The sequence below is a fragment of the Bacillus rossius genome, chromosome 2, assembly GCF_032445375.1.
Source record: "Bacillus rossius redtenbacheri isolate Brsri chromosome 2, Brsri_v3, whole genome shotgun sequence".
In the NCBI taxonomy this organism is placed as follows: Eukaryota; Metazoa; Arthropoda; class Insecta; order Phasmatodea; family Bacillidae; genus Bacillus; species Bacillus rossius.
In genome coordinates this window covers 82,939,192-82,961,684 of record NC_086331.1, presented here as the reverse complement: position 1 = coordinate 82,961,684, position 22,493 = coordinate 82,939,192, and the positions used below count along the sequence as shown (strand labels likewise).

Sequence of the window (22,493 nt, the reverse complement as noted above, 5' to 3'; positions counted from 1 at the left end):
TTCCGCATTTACCAAAGAAAAATGCAGATTTGGTCTGAACATATGACGTGTGTTTTAGCTACGACCGTACTTCACAACTTTTTTGTGTGAAGATTGCATCAACCTACTGGCTGAACTGCCGGATGATCCTACATTAGGGGTGAAAGATTCAGGCGGGTCGGTGGAAAAGTTTCTGGGACTGCTTTCACGATCAGGGACAAATTTAAAACCTACTTCAACTCATCAGAAAGATCCGTACTTTGGCAAGATCGTGTTGTAACAGCTGGTACATTGAACACACGATTCTTTATACTACTAACAAATAAAATAATAATTTTATCATAATGATATTGATACAAATTTCATATTCTTGTGTAGACCCGTTGTTTTATTTTCTATTGTGATGATTTAATCTGGGAGTCATACATATTTCAATAAATTAACTAATTTGTTTTAAAAGATTGCTTATTTACTTATCAGGTTTGTTTAAACAAATGCTCATTTCTTGCCACGAATTCATTTTGACACTGTTGTTGTAGTTTTGGAAAACTATTGTGTTTGTTTCGTCTTTTCGTTTTGTCGTGTTTTTTTTTGTCTCGTTTCAACTGTTGTGCTAATTTTTTTTGGTTCAATATTTTTGTTCTGACATCATTTGTGTGTTTTTTTTTTTCTTTCTCTTAGTCCATTTTTCTTTGTTTTTCTTTGTTTATTGACCATATTCCTGTTATGGAATATTATGTGGTGTTTATATCCTGTTGACAACATCAATTTTTTGCTTAATTTGTGTTTTTGTCTTTTGAGTTTTTTGTAGTTTTCTTCTACAGACATACATGTACTTAGCAATGGCGTATGTCCAAAAGCTGTACATCAAGTCAGTACAGATCTCATAAATGAAACTATCGGTATCCATTTAGGGCAGCTGTATGTTTTCTGCGTACCGTGTTTTCATTTGGTTATAATGAAACATGTACATGAGTGTTTTAGACAGGTCCAGAAAGGCAAACCCGTCATAGGATATAGGTTTATCGAATAATGGTGGTTCATGATTGAGAGGTACTGCTGTCAAATATTTCTGGTAGACTGTGCGATCCTTGAAGGACTGGCGACACACCAATTTCCTTAAACGTTTCTCAGATCACACCAACTCAATTTTAAGTCTATGTATCTGAGATTCCATCAAATTAACGAATATACTGTTGGCGGCCAATTTAAAGAATTATCGAATTCGTTGCCTGCGGCCTGGTGCTTGGCAGTGTTCAGCCGAATATAATGCTCTAACCATGCAGCTTGTTCGATTTGGAGGAAACTATGTTTATTTTTAACCTTTAGACCATGATCTATTGCCTGCTGGAGGTTAATGTAATGGACAATGTAGTGCTCATTCTTGTGTAGTGTTGTCATCAACTTGGTTTTGATCCGAGTGGACGTTGATTGATAGGAAGGAATGGCAGATCTTTGTGACCTTTGTGGAGCTTATGCGGGTACTCCACATTACATTCTAAAATGTAGCCTGTGGGATAAACTTTGGCTATGGAAATAACATCAATATATGTATCAGCCCATTTGAAATGACAGACATGTAGCGGCAGTGATGTTTCCCAACCATGCAAATTATTAGCATCTACATACTCCAAGAAAGTAGATGGATTTGATGCATCGTAGGTCTCAGAAATGTATGTGATTTTATTTACACAATGCCTCTTGATGCATTGTGTTACACCGCCCCGATTACCTGCCTCCACGAACATGTACATGTCATCGGTTAACAGTTCAAGCTTTACCCCTGCAGTGTGGAGCATAACATCACACGCAAAACCAGGACATGAGATGTAGTGCGAGGGGTCTAGTTGATACGTGTTCAAACAGAGACTGCGGAAATGCTCGAAAACGTCTGCCAGAATAGAAACATCAGTCGTGAGGTACAAGTCAGCAGACTCACCTAAAGTTCTGCACTGGAACTTACTCCAGACCTTATTATCTTGGTCATAGTCTGCCTTGGAAATCCCAGTATCCGTGAGAACATTATAGAACATGTCAGAACTATCCGAATCAATGTAATCGTAGGGGAAGACACACTTTCGGGTAACCAATGACATCTTATCCAGCGTGAAAAATTTTTCAGTCTTAACAAAATTGTCTGCAAGAAAAAACTCAGCGAGAGAGGCAAGACCACTGCTCATGAAGCGGAACGTGTCTACGAATTGTATACCGAAATTATCACCCAACTGCTTGGAAATTTTAATAATATTTTCTTCAGAGTTAGGGATGATAAACATTGACTTGGTATCATACTCCAATTTCGTAATTATAAAGTCTGGTCATATGCTAGGTTGTTGAGGAACACAGTCAACCTCTTCGGCTTGTGTCCGAGAAGATTGCAATCATTGCATGCAGCCCACAGATAATCGCCAGTGAAGTAATTATGATCCCATACTTTTCTCGCAATACCTCCAAACTTTCCACCGCAGTGGCAACACCTCGCTGCTAGCAGCTAACAGGAAAGAAGCATTCTGTGCATGAGAAAGTGGAGTCATTGGAACAGATGTTGAAAATATATGTTTGCGGCCTTCTCTATTTCAACGATGCGAGAATTGAACATGTCTTCAGCATCACACCTCCTATAGACATCGGGCTGTGATGGAAGTGAAGATGTAAGGTGTGCAGGAATAATCGTATTATCAACTTTTTCAGTGATACAGTAACTATATTCCCAGTGTTTTTGGTACTGTAGTGTTTAAGACTCGTCAGGATTCGGATGACTCAAGCATGGCCTCAAAATCACAATATAAAACAATAGGCATCTTATCACAATGATGTTCATTTTTGAATTGGAGAACATGTGGCTGTCCATTTTCATCAAGTTGTGGTGTCTCCATACGAACCGCAGCATGATGTTTACAAAGCTCATGGTGTTTGTCTAAACTCTGAAGACCATTGAGCCTACCAACCCTTTCCCGATAATAATGATGCTTGAAGCATCGTTTGCAGATATGAATTCGTTGTTCGTGTGTAGTGAGTTTGCTAGCGCACCAAGGTGGAAAAATCAGTAATTAATGCAAATTGGGATGAACTGTCATTGGTAAGGAGCAGAAGATCAAAGTGCTGATCTTTCTCTTCCGGAACTACCCATGTCGGAACAATTTTCTGGTTTTCGCGGATGCTGTATATATTGACATAGACACCAGGATTCTGTCATTCGAACATAGGAAAAATAAAAAGAATCGTCGGTGTGATACGAGTGGAGGCCTCCTGATCGGGACAGCACAGTGTTGCCAGATGTACCCGAATACTGGTACACGTACTTAAATTACTATTTCTGTACCCAGTATCCGAGAAGATCCACCCGGGTATGCAAATATACCCAAATATGGGAAAAATAAAAAATAAAATGGACAAAAAAATATTGAACAATATTCACTCGGAATAGAAAACTAATTAGAGAGGAAAACATTCTTAGCCCTTACCATAATGTATCCTTGCCTGTTTGAAAACACCCTCGGCGACACTTTGGAGAACCACAGGGATCAAGTTGCAGCTAGTATCAAGTAACCAGTACTGCTGCGACATCATGATCAGGTATATCTCACTGAAAACAAGTTTCGGCTACGCAATTACAGTACAACACAAATTTACATCGCCATATTTACCTTACAGGTAATTTTTACAATAATTTAACACCATTTTTCACAAGTGGCTGGAATAGTGGTATTCAACATTTAAATTATTCCCCCCCCCCCCCCCCCCACACACATTATGCATAATCCTGCGCACGGTCCTTAGCAGTAGAGCCAGTATTGCATTTAAACTGTGAAAGGTTATCTGTTCACCCTATTATGAGATTTAACAGGACAGTGTATAAGAAAATAATTTTAAAGTAGATAGCAATATTTTGTTTTCATACTCTTTTTTGTGTGTACCTGAATGACAGCCGAACTGAGAACTTCTTGTATCCGAAAGTACCCGAATTTATAGGTGAGTGTACCTGCATTGTGTGGACTAGGGCTGGCAAACTGGGGCAGCACTGCGAGGAGGCATAGTAGAATAAATATTATGATAATGGACTGCGGGTTCACTGAACTCCGGATAGACTCCACCACCCTCTGTACACTCACGCAAATATCACACGGTCACTGGCTGCTCACACGCGAGAACATCCCATCTGGGTAGCCTGTGATTCTTCAATCTATTGGTAGAGGGTTTCTGATTGGCCCGGAGACCTCCAGACGAACTGTGAGCCCATTTCAGGAACAGCACTAAGTTATATGTGTTATAACTAGGGGCACGTATTTCTCGCGAAACGATTACTAGGCTAGCTGAGAGTTGAATCATATGTGTTTCGTGATAGGTTAAGTTTCGTTCAGGCACATGTGCAATGTCAGCACACCAATCACAATAATTCAGTACGGAAGCAAACGCTTTCTGAATGGACTGGACAAATAAGCCAAAAGCCTCTCTTGCAGACGGCTGTCAATCACAAGTAAGAAACCACTAGCGCGGGCATACTATTGTTACGACCTATGTGGGGAGAACTGGGTTCGTAAAGGATAGCCCAATTAAGTTTTATCACAGTTTTATTAATTAATAATATTTTCATTATAATAAATAATTGTACTTCAAAATGTCTGATCAGCAATTTCTGTCAAGTTTAATTTCCCCTCCAGGTCACTGTAGCAATGGTTTACATGATCAGGATGCTCGCCCTCCATGAACTTGCTCAGAATAGCCCACTTGAAGCACTTGAGGTCATCAGTGTTCTGTGGGTTGATGACAACATGTTTGACTGTGACAGCGGTAGGTAACTTCATGTATGAGCTTGCACGAAGTGGGTCTAGCTTATTAATGCGCAGACAAGGCCCAGCCAGAACCCTTCCCAAGTACTCATCCTCCTTGCAGATATTGGAGATGGATTGAACAAAAGATTCCTCCACCTCGTGAACTGCGTACAAGTGCACATTTAAGGTCTTGAAAGTCCTCTTGTCTTCGCAAGTTACCATAGGCTTTTCGTAGTCACACTCAAGCACTATATTTTACTTGAGAGGACCATACTCCTTAATTTCATCGATAAGTTGACTTATCAGATTAACCTTCATCGATTTGTCAACTTTATTGTGTAGTGAATAACCCATCTTCACTGATTACGCAGTCTTATCGTTGGAACCATCTCTTTTATTCTTGTATCTAAACAAGGATGTAATGTTTCGTCCATATTTTTTCAGCCGCCTGCCTCAACGGAGTGCCATAGTTTTTTACTTCTTCATATGCCCTTTTATAATTTTCAAGATCACCCTCACAGCGGTTTGTATTTGTTGGACGTTATCTTGGCATCTGAAAGAATAAAATATGATTTCAGTTAACTTGCTTAAAAAAGTATGGAACAAGCAGTTGGGGTCAATAGAAACATGTTTAAATAGTTCCCATACCCTCGATTCAAATGTTTTATCAAACATCAAAAAATCTAAATGTGGTAGATACATAAAAACCACAATAATCTCGACCAGCACATTCATAGAAACAATCGTTGTAAACTACGCTGAAGAACAAACAATAGTGTGGTAGCAATACGTAAAACAAAAATAGTCAAAAAACTTACTTTTGTGTCGAAAAAGCTATACACCGATATTAAAATTTCCGACGCGCTCGTTGTGATGACACGCACTAAGCGACGTATTCCGACTTGTAATGTGGTCGCTTCCCGTCTGGGGACGATCCCGCTATTACCAACCATCACCGAGTTCTTCAACTTGGTTTAGTTACCCCATGTTTCAATTGACCCCAGCCTTCCCTACTACATGAAACTAGCGCTCCTGGTAGCAGGTACTGAAAACAAATATGGCTGTCTCCAGCAGACGAAAACAAGATGTTGGACGTGATGTCATAATTCAATATGGCGGCCTCCAGCAGACGAAAACAAGATGGTGTACGTGACAATCCAAGATGGTGGACGTGACACAATCCATGATGGTGGCCTCCAACAGAAGAAAACAAGATGGCTGATGTGATGTCATAATCCAAGATGGCGGCCTTCTGCAGACGAAAACAAGATGGTGGACGTGACATCATACTATCTGCCATAATATATACATTGGTATTAGTGGTGGGAGATCAATTTATCGGTGGCCTTCGTGGAGAAAGGATCAGTTGTCATTTTTATTTTGCCCTCACCAGGTTTGAACCGAATACTCCATGATGTAAGTGCCTTTTTTAAATTAAAATTTTATTAAAATTGTATTTAAATAATTTTTTATTAAATGAAACTTTTTCCTCGAACTCTTTGGATAATAATTACGAAATTTTAAGATGGTGGCCATAACGAAAATTGTGACGATATCATAATTCAAAATGGTAAAAAGTTTTTTTTTTAATTTTGGGTATATATATATTTTTTATCAATTTTAAAAATTTTCCCAATTTTTTTTCGATAATAATTACGGTTTTTTTAATATGATGGTAGTCACTTAAATTGCATCTATGACATCATAATTAAAAATAGCGGTCATGACATATCGGTCTAGATTAAATGTTCTTGGAGGTTTATTGGAGGCTTGTAGATTAGGAATATAAGCATATTTGAGGGTATTTCAAGTCTAGGCATTTTTTGAGGACTAAAACGGGAATTTTTCTCTCAAAATAAAGACATTTTTATTTTTCCGATTGTTTATGATTTGTTTCTAAAAACTGGAAATTTTGGCAAATTTCGACCAATTTTTGGAAATTTTGGGTAATTTTATGACAATTTTTGGCAGATTTTGAAGGTCCAGGTCAACCAATATGGTCGCCGTGACGTCACAATCCAAGATGGCGGACATTGCCACCACCTCCACCTCCACCTCCACCAAACCCAGAACCCAGCCTTCGAAATTACTATTATAAAAATTATGTAAACTGTAGATGAGTTATTACTGAAACAAGTAATATTATGAGACAATGGCGAATACATAGGAATGCTTAAAAGCCTCAAGCCCTGCCCCTCTTTCTTCTGACCTTAACTTACATAGATTATAATTGAAAATCGGGGCAATATCTTCTTTATTAGGCGGTTGTATACAACAATTTTTTGCTGGCGAACACGTAATAACACACAACGTGAAGGAGAACCAGACCCAAGTGTATAAAAATAACACTAATTCGGTAAACATTCGTCACCACTTAATTGCTTGCCAATAATCGGCGCAAATAAATTTTAGTTCCTTAGCCAGGGAGGTTTAAACCTACAAACGAATGATTACCGAGTAAGGAAGTGTGCATGTGTCCGCGTTTGCGTACCTGTTTGTGTATGCACATATGCACACATAATATGTGTGTGTATCTGTGTGCACGCTTCCTATGTGTGCATAATTTTTGTGTAGGTAACACGTAGGTCTACAGATTTCCGACAGTGATATTAAAAAGTTATAATATTTTTGTTTAAATATAATGGAAAATGCATTTTTTTTCAATCGGATGTATGAGCTGCGTAGATTTCGCAGCCCCATAGAACTTACATCTTGAGAGATTGGATCAACTTCAAAAGCTTGGAAAACGAGAGATCTCTTTAAAAAGAAAAAAGTGAGCGAGTCTTTCAGTACTCGCCAAAGATGTGTAACATCTAACCTCGTTAACGAGCAAATCCTCATGTATCAAATATACTTATAATGCGAGACTCGGGCACGAAATTTAACGTAGAATTCTTAAAAATAATGCCGAGGTGATGCATGTACGCATATTGTGTTTTGAACTACATTTAATAGTACAGTTTTCTTATACAAAACTAACAAATATTTTTGCAAATCTCCATGATCCCGGAAAAATCTCCTGGATGGCCTACGCATGGGGATCACTACTAAAGAAACGTGCTCACCATGCGGAAGCATCTAAGCCAATTTTTTGTTTCCATTGGTAGCCTGACTTGTTGCAAGGGATTGTATTCTTATCAGACAAATGCCAACATTTGCCTGAGACAATCTGCCTTGGAGAAGCCGAACCGCGAACCCGAGTCCTACTCCAGAGCCAGAAGGTAGAGCGGCGAATTGCATTCTTCTTAACACTGACACAATATTATTTTACGAGTTTACTGTAGTTTGGTTTGTCGTAAACACGTGCTTACTTCTGGAAGTTTATTTGGAAAAGTATCATGTACCTATGTAGTGTATTAAAAAAATGTGATATACCTATAATATATCCAGGATATATAATATCTAACCTCGGAAACGACCGAATTCATGTGTTATCGTTTTTCAAATACACTTATAACAAATAACATAAGAATCGGACACAAAATTTAATGCATAGTTCTTTAAAATAATGCCAAGACTGATAAATATACGAAAATTGTGTTTTCAACTAAATCTCAAGACGCGAATCACACGTAGTTTACACATCCGCCGTTAGAATTCGTTGCCGGAGCAGCTACGTCGACTATCGAATCATTCCATTTGCAGACCGAAATTTTAAATCATTCATGAAACTACTCCAATAAGAGCGAAAAAGACTTGAGAATGTACTGAACCCCGGCTATGGACCTGATTTTCGAAAAGGAATTCGACTAAAATACTGCCCATATTAATAAAATTCTTTAAACAGTCAATGCCATAAAGTTTCCCTAGCCAGTCGTCACATATGGCAGCACCATGGTTACACGTTTCCGTTCCATTCACGAAATTACACGTACAAAATGCCATATAAAGAGAGCTAAGATGTTACAAATAAAAATAAAGTTGTTATTTTTGGATATCCAAATTAATTGTTTGATCTTAAATTAAAACTTGTAAATCAAAACTGTTTACATTTATCGGGTTTTGACATCTGTCGGCACTCTGAGCAAAACTTATATTTATTTTCATATGGTTTATTTATCATCAAGACACACGGGCTGCATTACTATAAAATATGCATTGCATAGTAATTGTAGGTATTAAAAAAATAAATAATGATGTTCTTAATTTGTAGGTTATATTTCTACAAAGACTCCGTTTTCCACACAAAATCGAGGATCTAAAAAAATACTAAAAGTAGATATTTAGAGAGAATAACAATATAATTTACACAATATTTTTCCTAAATTTCAAATGATAGAATTAATAATAATAGAAGTAACTGTTATTAATAATAAAATTAAGAAAATACTTATATAATTTGAAACACGAAATACTAACATTGTAAAATATAACTTTGCAACATAAGAAAACATTTTTTGATAAAAATCAGAGACTTTTTCGCAATTTTTACAAAAAAAATACTATCACACAGCAAATTTGTTTCATCACGTTAGTAAAACAACTCCTAAATTACTATAAAATACACATTGCATAGTAATTGTAGGTAATAAAAAATAAATAATGATCTTAATTTTTAGGTTATATTGCTACAAAGACTCTTTTTTCTTCATTATTAAAACAATATATATCTATATGAGAATATTAATATATTTTATACTCACTTTTTACTGCACAGTAATCGTATACTTAAGATTTAAAATAAAAATTGAACAAAAACACAATTTGAACACTGTATATACACATTCGATTCACATATGCACTGATGTACAGGGACTGAAGACGCGTACTGGCTGCGCGCGCACCACTGTGTGTGTGTGTGTGTATATTCACGTCACATGACCATGTCGGATGACGACTTACTTACATGAATTTACTCCCTACCTAAACCTTCCTATATAAGTTTTCACTTCAAAAAAGTGAGCGAATATTTTAGTACTTGTCAGTGATGTGTAAACATCTAACCTCAGTAACGAGCAAACTCATTTGTTCTCATGTTGTTCATGTTGCAAATAATAATGTTATAATACGAAACTCGGACACAAAATTTAACACGGAATTATCAATAGTAATTCAGAGTGTGATAAACTGATAAATAAAATATAAAATAGTCGCTTTTTAAGGATCAAAATTTCTGGATGCGAATCGCATAGGCACATACTTTCTCACCCGCCGCTATAATTCGCTGCCTGAATCGTAAACGTTGCTTGCCACAATCAAAAGCAGATAGCAATTAACAGCATGAAACACCCGGAAATTTTAAACTATTAGAAACAGCTCAAATAAAACCCCCGGATTGTATCTGATTTTCGACGAGATATTTTATTAAAATAATGTCCAGCTTGTTGAAATTCAATAAAACAATTTAATACTATAAAGTTTCTCCACATGTTAGAAATCATAGTTCTATTGCATTACTAAAATATTAACCTGAAACATTTAAAAACATATTATAACACTAAGAAAACGTTTGTATATTAGTTTTTGCTTAAAAGACTGTAATCAGTGTGTAAATACTTCCTATAAACAAACCTTAACTTTATTGAGCTGATTTAACATTATTATATTTTAAACAACATAAACTAAACATTTTTTGTACAGTGACGAGATTTGAACCATGCCCCAGGAAGTTACCAAGCGCACGCTCTACCGCTGTGCTACTAATCCTATTGGGAATTTAGAATTAGAATATGTATTATAATCATTGAAATGCCAGTTTTTTTAAGTATTTTAAAACTTGTGATTCCTTTTTTCCATGACTACTTCAGTTTATCAAATATATCCCAGGGTAATTTCACTATCATGAAGATTCATTTGGCTTGGCAATACGTTTGATAGGTATGTCCCCAAATATTTACGAAGTGACTATATGCGGGTTTATGTTGCTACACGTGGGTCCGCCATCTTTGTGACGCATTTCCGTTCATCGACTTCCATCCCATTTTTAAGAAATTACTCCTACCAAATGCTGTATACCGAAAACTAAGAAGTTTGCACATAAAAAAAAACACTCCAGCCAATAGTTATGTCTTGTGTGAACTACCAGTCCGGGTGTTGAACTCGGTAACTCGGATTGCTTCGGGGGAGAGAATGGTGGAGGTGGTGGGTAATGCACTCAACATAACGCCAAGTACTGGCTTACAATATACTACTGTTCCTCGAAGGTACGCGACACCGCGATACTACGAGACTCAAGGTCAGGGTGATAAGAGGGTACGGAACACCGCTATCTTGCGCGGCGGACAGACCAGGCCGGAATGCCGGAGGTGCGGAAAGCATTCCCCCCACTGACGCTCGGCCCAGATAGCCAATCCATGTCTCCAACCCTTCAGCTTGTCCCGCCCACCTCCCATGGAAGTGTAAGCTTAGAAAGTGCTTGCGGAGTTGTTCCCTCTCTATATAGGCCTCTTAAGTCCTCCGAGCGGCGCCACCTTACCTGTCGGTTTCCGCGCACTACTTCTTGTCGAAATTATCCCCCCTCTCCTATTCGTTTTCGGACCTCCTTGTTCCCTTTTTGGACCTCTTTTTGACATCCCGCGTACTGATACATTTTTCGGCCTAGGCCCTCGGCTTCATGCCGCGATGTACCACCGCCGTTAACAGACGCGCAACCACTGTACTCACCTGATTTTTGGACTTTGTTGAATTGGTGCAGGAGTTTTCTTTGACATGTACTATTTCAAGGAAGGTCTTTGAGTAGGCGTTCTCAAAAATGCAGCTCTTTGGACGCCTCCTGAACCCCTTCATTTAAGTGAATAATCTATTTTACTTTTGTTTACCTAGCCATTAAAGCACTAAAATATGTGCCATATTTTCAGTTCGGTGGTTTATATATATATATATATATATATATTATTATTATTATTATTATTATTATTATTATTATTATTATTATTAAGAACATAATGTACAAAAGGGCTTTTTTCTATTCTATTCTTTGTTTTGACTTCTCTCTGGACAATGTGAGTATTAAATGCCATCCTGTTCAAACAAAAATACAGGTAAAAGACCATTAAAGTGTATAGTACAATATATATAAATATGTATATAAGCTTGTTTTGTTATTTTCAAATTTAAATCTGGACATCATTATCGCTCCGATCCACTTAAATAATATTTTACCTTTTAAAATAATAATTTTGTAATGAGTCTCTAAACCTTTGTGTCTTACTATTGTAGTGAGAAACCAGCGTGTTCTTTTAAGCTACGAGGAACTTCTGTGTATACTAGATAAGTATTTGCAGACATTGATTAGGCTAGAACCACCAACTATTTCCTGTTTTAAGAAATATCAAAACCCTTTTTTTATGTACAGAATTTCTACCAAACGTATCTCATATATTTCTCATTTCCTGACAGCATTTTGCACACCCATAGCTATCTACTAAAGTACATTGAGAAAACCACATTGTAAAACTTATTAATCGTGATTTGTCGGGTCTCAGTTTCTTCGAATCCGAATCTTGAATTTGAATCAGACAGAGTACATAAAATATTCTCCCTGAATTAGAATGTAAGTCTCACGAGTCAAATATGAAATGAGGTGTAAATTTTAAAAAAATTACTTGTGTTGATACCTTCAGCCCTTTATATAATTATTTCACTGTTTCTTGAATCAATATATTTCGTGGGAAATTGTAAAAGATTGGTTACGAAGAAAAACAAATAGTGTGAGTATACTTAAGTGATGTCATTGTTTAATTTATTTAATGTAATAAAATTCCTCCAATATCTTCTACAAATATTTTTCTCGAATCTCAAATCTTTCAAATAATACTTAAGAGTCCGTGTTGTTCAAGGGTTCTAGAATTTGGCCAATCTGTCCATACTTATTACCTATACTTCTTTACATCAAAATATATGTACACACCAAGAACTTTTATTTTCCAATACTTTGTTCCACTGTTATCTTGTATACCTCACTGAAAACTTGTCCATAGCAATTCTCTTTTTTCTCCCCTTTGTTGTATTTTTAATTTAATTCCCTCTCACCTATCATCTCCACATAGACTAAAACTAGAGCAGAACACAAAAATTTTATTTCTCAAACCTGCAGCTAGGAACATTATATGAGCTCTAAGCGGTACTGCCTTGCCACCACAATTAGTTGTTGCCATCATCAGCTTTCTCTCAATCGGAATAATGCAGACAATGTTAACAGCGCCACTCTACACCTCTACTGCACACCACTTTCATCACCACTGAGGCTTTAGACAACCAGGTACCACATGTATGCTATGATTGTAGTCTTCCACTATTTGTGCCAGTATGCTTGAATCAAGCGACAAGTTAACCAACATGAATTTAGCACATACGTAGTGAGAGTTGATGCAGTTTCTGAACTGCACTGAATATTAAAGCCATAAGAATTCAGGGTCATTCTCACTGCCTCATTCAATGTTTTTATAAAAGTACAGGTATCACACAAAACATAATTATTGGTAACCTTACTATCTAAAATGCACGTCATTGATTTCAATATATTTCTTGCTTGTGGCTCCTAGTTGACTGTAGGATGAATCATATGACCAATGTTTAACACTAGGACTCCCAGAGTTTGTTACACCCTAGAACTCCCATGAAGGGTCAATTTGACCGAATTTTAAAAATACTGTTTATGATATATATTTTTGGATTGATTTTAACACAGAATATAACATTTACTTTAAGATCATTTTATGAGAGATAAAATAAATAAAATTTTATTTATAAAAGATTTTATTTAGATAATATATACATTCGTACACACTTTTGTAACATATATTTTGTAATATTTCAAAAATATTTTATTTCAAAATATTATTTAAAAATAGAATATAAGTATCATATTTTTTAAAATTAAAAATGAATGTGACCCTTCCTTTTTTTGCATACTTCAAAACACATAAAATTGTACATTTGATATAATGTATACAATTCAACTTTCTATTTTTCATACATTTACTTTTACATTACATACTAAGCACACAGTTTTTTTGACGACTTTCCCTGGGCATTTGCCACAAACATATTTAGCACATACAGTACAAACTTCGTTAGTCTTGTTTCCATTGCACTTGGAAATCTGGCATTGACGGCGCTTACGATTTTCATGTGGAACTGTGTCAAGATTGTTGTCCTCTAAGTTTTCCCTTCGATTTCTCATATGGCCCTCTCGAAGTTGCTCTGCTAGTTTCATGATGAAATCTCTTCGGCTGATACTAGAACCTGTAGCTTCTTTGTACAGTACCCATGAATTAATTCCAGCAAAATCAAGTATGTTGTAAAATACTTGGAATGGCCAGCGCCGGGATGCGGCTTTAGTTGAGTATTGTCGAGCCATTTGATCTGTTATATCGACCCCATATTTAGTAGCATTGTAATAACTGACAGTTTCTGGAAGTCTTTTCTTATCTACGCCAATAGAAACAGATGTATGCATGGTACTAAGTACAAGTACATTTTTGTTTACTTTTCCTTGGTACACAGTAAGAGTGCAGTCATTCTGCTTTAGTATGAATGAATCCTGCAATGGAAGATTTGCATTCTTGAGTTCTGCTGGAATGTCTCTTCTAGCCCTGTTCACTGTACCAACAACACTTGTACCCCTAGCCATCAATTTTTCTGCCAAAGCGACTGAAGTGAAGAAGTTGTCCATGGTAATATTACGGCCAGTGTCGAGATAAGGACTAACCAATCGAAGAACTACATTTTCAGAGAGAGACTGGTCAGCAGGCCGTTTATCATCTTTGCCTAAGTAAGGGAATCCATTTAGAATGTATTTACTCGCAACATCAACAGCCAGCCAAAATTTTATTCCAAATTTATCAGGTTTATTAGACATGTATTGAGTGAAACGGCATTTGGCTTTGGTTGGGAAAAGTTGCTCATCAACAGTAATATCAGCACCTGGTTTGTAGCTAGAAATGCAATTGCTGGTAAATTGATTCCAAATATCCGATATAAGAGCAAACTTGTCCTGCTCCAAACGTTCTGGTCTTGATGATTTTATGTCAAAGCGAATAAATCTCAATATTTCCTGGAATCTATTGCGTGACATTGTGTCTCCATAAAAACGAAAACTCCATTTGGCTGACCAGAGACTAGCGAGTGGAAGTCCTTTGGCTCCACTCACACCGCGCAGGTACAATAGACCAATAAAAGCTTCTAGCTCTTCCAAACTTAAACACCATGTTTCGTCTTGCAGCCTGTACCGAGCCTCTGTTTCAGTGCATTTTACTATTTTCTGCAGTATAGTTTCATCAATAAAAAGTCTGAATGCACTTGTAACGTTTGCCTCATCAATACTACGTTTTGCAGTAGGCGAAAGTCCTGGCCTTTCACGTAGCACATTCTGCAAACCCACCCTGCCTACAGCACTATCACCTGCATTCACAACAGTCCATTGCTTTCCATTCGCACTGATCATTGTAACACCAACAACTGGAATAAATTGCTGAGGTCCACATCTAACGCACTTTTTAGTGCAATGTGCGACAGATCTTTGAGCTTCAATTGGTCCAGAATGATCTTGCATTTCATTACCACTTGGTTCTGGTTCTTTTTCTCCTCTGCCTTGCCCTCGTCCTCTGCCTCGCCCTCGTCCTCTGCGTCGCCTACTTCCTTGCCGTACTGCACGCCCTGACACATTCGCTGAATACGGAACTGGTGCAGATAATGCAGCAATGCCATCTGATGTGCCTTGAGTAGTGCCTGGAAAAAAATTATTTTTTATTTAGAAAGTCCTTCATTCATACACATACGCAATAACAATTATGATGCAGCAAATATATCGTGGAACTCAGAATCGTAATAGCTGAGATAGGTAGTGAGTGGAGTATATTACAAAAATCTTATATTATTGCTATATGTTTTGTGCACATAAAAAACTAACCTAAGACATTTCATTGAATATTTCATATAATATAGAAAAAAAGTATGTTATAATAGAATGTCCAAATATTAGTAAATTAGTAAATATTAGTAAGTAAAAATATTTGTCTAACCATACAGGCCTAGATCAAAAACCCTTGAGATTAGAAGTCACAGCCCTAAACATCCATTTATACCGGGATACTCTTGAGAAAAAATATTACTTAGACACTTGTTACGGAACTAAATTTTTATACTTTATTCAATAAAATTATTTTACTTACCAGTGATACATCTAGATGAATTAGCTGCGACTATAGAAGTTTTCTCAAACACAAGGTCATCTGGTTCATCGATTTCTTCACTTCCAGTTGAGTCACTATTATTCGGAATGTAATCTTCATCACTCTCAAGCAAGTCACTGCATTCAGATTGATATTCAGGAAAGAAGAGTCTAGCGACAGCAATGCTACATTCCTGCAACTGCCGCACCGCTTACGCTCGTTCCGGGGCCGGCTGCCGCACCGCTCAGGCTCGTTCCGGGGCCGGCGGCACGATCATATATGTCATCTGAAACTTAACATCATCAAATATGGCCTCATGGCTGAGCGCTCAGCGGCGCTATCATCTAAACGTAAGGTTGACGGTTCGAATCCCGGCAGGTACGAACTTTTTTTTGTACTTGTAAAAATAAATACGATCACGTAACATTTCAAAAGTAATAAATATATTTTAATAATGAATGCAAATAAAAGTATATTTATTAATTAAATTGTAATTTTCAGGTAAGGACATGATAACTAATGGTCAATTAGGTTAGGTTAGCTACATTATAAATACTTTAAAACTTTGTGGACGGTTGATTTGGTTAGGATAGCTACATTAAAGATACTGTGAAATCATGTAAACTGTTTCCTAGCGCTGGATAGCTACATATTAAAAAGTTATTTGCTAAGCAACCATAAAATGATTTTACAGTAATTTTAATGTAGCTATACTTACCTAATATAACCAACCATCCACTAAACAGTCTATGTGGCATTTTTATACTGGAGAGAAAAAACGTGCGCTTAAAAATAAAAAACATCCAGTGGTTAGGCGCTCCCGATCGGCTAACTTCGGAAAGGATCGGCATTTGCGGCCAGTTGCAGGAAGGTAGCATTGCTGTCGCTAGACTCTTGTTTCAGGAAGGTCTTGCAAATACTGCAAAGCTTGTTCTAGTGTGAGTTTATGTCGGTTCATTATAAATGTTCAGTAAAACACACACAGCAACAGCGCCAATGGAATTCACACCCAAGACCTACTTCATTGCGAAACTATACTGTTACCCAGACTACTGATATGCGTGTTCTCTCTTTACAGAGATGATTCACTCTGCAGTGGTGAACAAAAATGATGACTCATGCACAAGGCAGCCAACATTTTCACTGAAGGGGAGTAAGAATGCGAACAAAAGAAATGCATTCATACCAACCCATACCAAAGTACAAACCCAGCTTCTACCGAACAAGAAATACGATATAGGTAGAAGTCAAGGACTTGGCATCATTTTGTTACGACATGCGCAAATGTAGAGCACATGCGTGATGATAAGAAAACAATTGATATGCACACAGCTGCACACACAAAATATAAAGGAAATTATTTATGTGGGCCTATATAAACCCACATTAAATAATATTTATTCTAGCAAAATATTGTTAAATAACGTGTATGTGCACATAATATACTCGTGTAGAAGATGAGAAAAAGGTTTATTCAATTGCATAACTCAAAGCAGCTATTTTTGAATTTGTTTTTCGGAAGGTCAAAATGACCGCTGTGGGAGTTCGTGGTACAACATAAAATATCTTAGTTGCAAGTGAATCAATTATTGATAAATTATGGATTTTTAGAACAAAACTATGATTTAGGAAAAGTCATAAAAGCGCATCACTCAGATGCGAAATCTTTAGAAATTAAAATAAAAACAAAATCGCTAGAGGTCAAAATGACCGCCTTGGGAGTTCTAGTGTTAAATCTTCTAAAATATTATTGTGGCATATATCCTGGCCGGGAATGGGGGGGGGGGGGGGCTGATTTCATACCTTCTCCCTGGGTTCAGGACTAAGTGTTTGTGATGTCCCTTTCACATTCATCCCGCGGAAGACAATGGTAAACCACCGCTAAATCATCCTGCCTTAGCAAGCATAAGGACATTGCTGCTATCATCACTGTGACGTTGCCTGTGTTCACGACACCCAGAAATGGGTAAAATGACTCATCATATAAGACAGTAAAAACTATTGTTTTTTTAATCTGTTTTGTGCAATATCTATATTAATAATCGATACACTATGGCCCCATTCGTTTCAAAACCACAAGAATATAAATTTTACTAACCAACAATTTTGAGAACGTGTTTGTGGCACTGCACACATGCATAAAATAGTATAGTTATATTATTTCTGTTCTCGCTTATGTGTATTTTGTTCATGTACATTTGTATGTCGTAGAACAGTCTTGAATTGATACCTAGTTTTCTTCAATGCGAAGGAACATTACAGAAGAGCCAATACGAGATAGGGCTGCATCTACAGGCTGTGAAAATGATTTGAAAAAACCTGGCAAGAAGGTAAATCATTGTTGAAATTTATCATTAAAACTTATTGTATGTTAAAGAACTTGCTCCAACATTATAATTAGGATTGTTATAAGTATTGTAGTAAGTATTATTATTATTGATTTAAGTCAAGTCAAGCTAAGTTCAGTATGTATTAATACCATCGAGTCTAGTCGAGATTTTATTATTTTTTACTCGAATCATTTAAGTCAAGCCGAGTTTTAGTAGTATTAGTATAGACCGTCTCACTTTAAGATTGCAGTACACGGCATATAGCGCGCGCTGTTGCCAAATCTCTAGACATTACGAATTTCAGGAGATGTGTTTCTTTGGAATTCTGATAGCACGAGAATTAATTTTAGAACTCATATCGTAATTAATAATATTTTATACTATTAGTCTTATACATTTGTATTAAGGCGCTACTTTTTTTTATTTTACTTTGACTTACAACAAGAAACTGTCCACACACATTCATTGGAATTAATTCTTAAGATAATTGTAACGTGAACTTTCAATTACTACTAATGCAAAACACGCACCACATCCTGTAGGAGGTTTAAGGCCTGAACTTAGGCCTTCAATGGCTGCCTGTCGAGCGCTCTTCACTGTTGTGTCTTTCCAAGTCTTTACTACACTGAGCCCCACATTTACCCACGACTTATCAGTTTAGATAACCAGCTTTCCTAAACCCCTAAACTTTTTTTTTTACTTTTCTTAAGTAGCCACCACCGAATCAAGATGTCACGTCATATAAATACTGTCTTGTTTCCCATTCTAAAATACTCAAACCCAGTGTTGTAAAGGTACTTATGCAGGGTGTTACTAGAGAAATCTGGCAGTGATTCTTCAATATTCACATTTTCTAGAATAACATTTAAAGTGGGAAGAATGTCAGAAAACAATAAAGTGTGAACAATCTGCCGTAACACACTCTGTACAATGCTATCGCAAGTTTTTTTTTTTTTTTAGTTGAATTTTTCTGTTTGCCTTTCCATTTCAGTTTTACTTTACCATGTTGCGGCTGCTTTGGAAGCTTCCTGAATTGCATTGTTCACACTCTTTTTTTTTTGTAAAATAATTAAATACTTTCAACACAATCTTTTATTCCCTCCCTCATAGCCTACCGATGCAGTTTATTTTCAATGTTTCACATTCCGTTGTTTACATTTTTGTAATCCACATAAATGCAGAAAATAAAATCACACACTTGAATAAATAACTCGTCAAAATTGTAACTGTAACGAGTCACCTTACACAGCGCGTCGCTTGGTCGCGAGACACGGCAGTTATTTGTAGGCTCGTTTTCATAAATGCATGTCGAAGGAAATAGCTGACCAATAAAGCCTTTACGTTTGAACTTGCCTGCAGGACAGAACCTCATTTCTTCAAAGACACGACTGTGTTTCCACTTAACAAAAGTATTTTGGGAGCGAACCTCTATTACAGCGTGCTCTTGCGCTGATAAGACACGTCTTCACAGCTATGGCACGAAAACTATAGGAGCACTCAAGCTGGTGTTGCTTTTGAAAATAATTCTATTAATTGTGAAAATTTTTATCCTTTCGAACCCCATCTAACTTTAATAACAAAAAACTTTGTCGCTTATTAACATTTTGTTGTGTCAGGTTCTGAGGAGAATATATATATATATATATATATATATATATATATACACATATATATAAACTGAAACATGAAGTTTTTGTAATGAGATTTATTCGTTGGCTTCCGAAAACATTAATTGATTAACAGAAAAAATCTGAATAGAATACACTTAGGTTAATTTTTTTTATATCATACAGTTTGGAATACTTCAAAGCAGTTCCCAGTGAATAAGTAACTTTTTTTTTTTAATATTTTGGTCCCTTAAAACGGTAGGGTATTTCGTATTAAAAATATATATTGCCTATGCATATTTCGATTGCATACAATATGCAAAAACTCTTAGTCCAAAAAAAATACCATTTTAAATTCGAATGATATATGGCAAAGCACACGCAGAAACAAGGACAGCACTAACATCAGTCGGTGTGTGTGTTAAAAAGAAAAGAAAGTGCCCATTTACTTCCATGCTGCAATCTAAGAGTATGACGCTCAATAGTAGTGTTTTTTTTTAGTAGTCTAGAGTAGCGATATGTGTGGAAATATTAATGAAAAAATTAAAATATGTGTTTTTCAGTTTTTTTACGGCTGTCATTTTACTCTTCTTAGTGTGGCATTGCGATGTTTTAAGTATTTAATATAGTGCAAGTAAATAAATTGTTGGTTTTATTTTGATTAGCTACATTAAAAATACTCTAAAATCATTTTAACAGTCAGTGAGGTTAGTTTAACTAAGTACATGAATGGTGAAAATCAATTTTTTTGGTTACGTACATTTAAATGTATGTAAAATATTTGAAATATTTGTTTAGTTATGTTAGCTTGGTAAAGTAATTAAATAAAAGTAGGGTACCACAAAATGAGCAGCTTTTACCTAGAAAAAAGTAATGGCGAAAATGAATGTATTATTTTTAGTTTCTGACATTTTTCTAATGATTCTGTAGAAGTATGTTGCAACATGTTAAATATTTTTCTTACATTTTACAGTTTTAATGGTTCTTTAGCTGAGATTAGATACATTAAAAAATGATGTTAAATCTGTAAGAAGTATACAGAATTTTTTTGTATCTGTATTACTGTTTTAATTTTATCTGTATATACTTATCTCTGTTTTTGTCTTTATAGGATATATCTCTACCTGTATTACTGTGTTACTTTTGTTTTTGTAATCTGGGTATACTTGTATCTACTTTATATTTACCTTCCATGTTTGTATTTTTATTAATAATATTATTATTTTCATGTCCAGGCTTGTACACTGTGCATGTATATCTAACATTTAATTGTTATTTCTTGATGTGTTCCATTCGATTATGTCAAAACATTTATGTGGTCAAATAGACAAATAAAGAACTAAGAAACATACAATCAATCAAGAGAATGTTTAGTTAGGTTATACTAGTTATATTTTTTATTCTGTAATACTATGTTTAAGACTGGTTAGGTAAGCTACCTAAAATAGGCTATTCCTAACCATATTTTAACACTACGTTTCCTAACCAACCATCTAAACTATTTTACAGTATTTGGAAAAACTCAGAGTAGGTAATGGCTTCTGGGAAATAATGTGAATAGTAACTTAAGTAAAGGATTGGTTTAGAAGGGTGATTTAAATAGAAGCTGTTTAATTGATGAGTTGTATATTATTATATGCACATGACCTAACATAACAAATGTTAATTTTAGTTATTTGCCTTGTTTCTCAGGAACTGCTACTCTAAGGTATTATCCAGCGTTTTAAATCACCAACCGCCAAAACTATTTCACAGTAGGTATTTCAAATGTAGCTAAATTTGCCTAACTAACTGTTAAGACAACCAAAAATAACTAACACAATGAATAACTCATTTACAGAATCATTAGAAAAAATTACAATCACCTAAAATTTGAGAAACGTACCTAAATAATGTTGTAATATAACATAAGGTGTTGATGAGAAGGATGCATCCGAAAAATAAAATAAAAGTCAGAATATTCATTATTTTATTTTCTGGTCTTTTTTATAATGATACTGAACATGGGTCTTGAAATATGTCGAATAAGTTTTTGATTATTTACAATTTCAATGGTTGGTTAGGTGAGTTTTATTAAAAATACTGTAAAATGATAACAGTGGTCAGGTTAGTTTAGTTAAGCTACATATGGAATACTATAAAAACATGTTGAAGGGTAGTTAGTTTGAGTTAGCTAAAATTAAAAAAAGATAATTCATAACCAACTGTTAACAGTAGTATTCTTAATGCAGGGGCAGCTCCAAGATTTTCTTTTGGGAGCCCGGATTGCCCATGTCGGGAGGGGGGTACTGGCCCACACATCAGAGGGTGGTCCAGAAAATTTTTAAAATTAATTTGTGAAACGATAAGTTTTGTGGCTCTCTGCGGGTCATTCATTTCTCTTGGAAGTCTAACATGTATAATAAGGTAATCATAAGAATTATTATAAACATATGATTGTATGTTTACAAAATGCACTTTGATTCCTATAAAAATCACAAAATTAATTATTAGAATTGAACTTGTGATAAAAAAAAGGTAAATATTACAACACAACTCGTATGTTAATGTAAGATGTTACAGATCTGCAGGCGAATGTATAGTATCATTTCATTGCAAACTACCCTTTTCAGAAGGGCAGAGTTAGAGTTTGTAATGAAAATAAGATTTACTTTTCTTATAGTTTTAAAAATAAACAACAAGGTCCACACT

General features: G+C 35.7%; 1 protein-coding gene across 10 annotated transcripts in view; it reads left to right on the top strand.

Annotated features, from left to right (window-relative positions):
• LOC134529413 (TBC1 domain family member 4) overlaps positions 1 to 22,493 on the top strand; it is a 353,166-nt gene that overhangs the window by 255,639 nt on the left and 75,034 nt on the right. For 9 of the 10 annotated variants that reach the window (XM_063363455.1, XM_063363457.1, XM_063363459.1 and 6 more), the window contains one exon: positions 18,117 to 18,195. In XM_063363455.1, coding sequence (XP_063219525.1) covers positions 18,117 to 18,195 — 79 coding nt within the window. Of the gene's footprint in view, positions 1 to 18,076; positions 18,196 to 22,493 lie in introns of all 10 variants that reach the window. The other variant, XM_063363463.1, reaches the window with a different exon arrangement.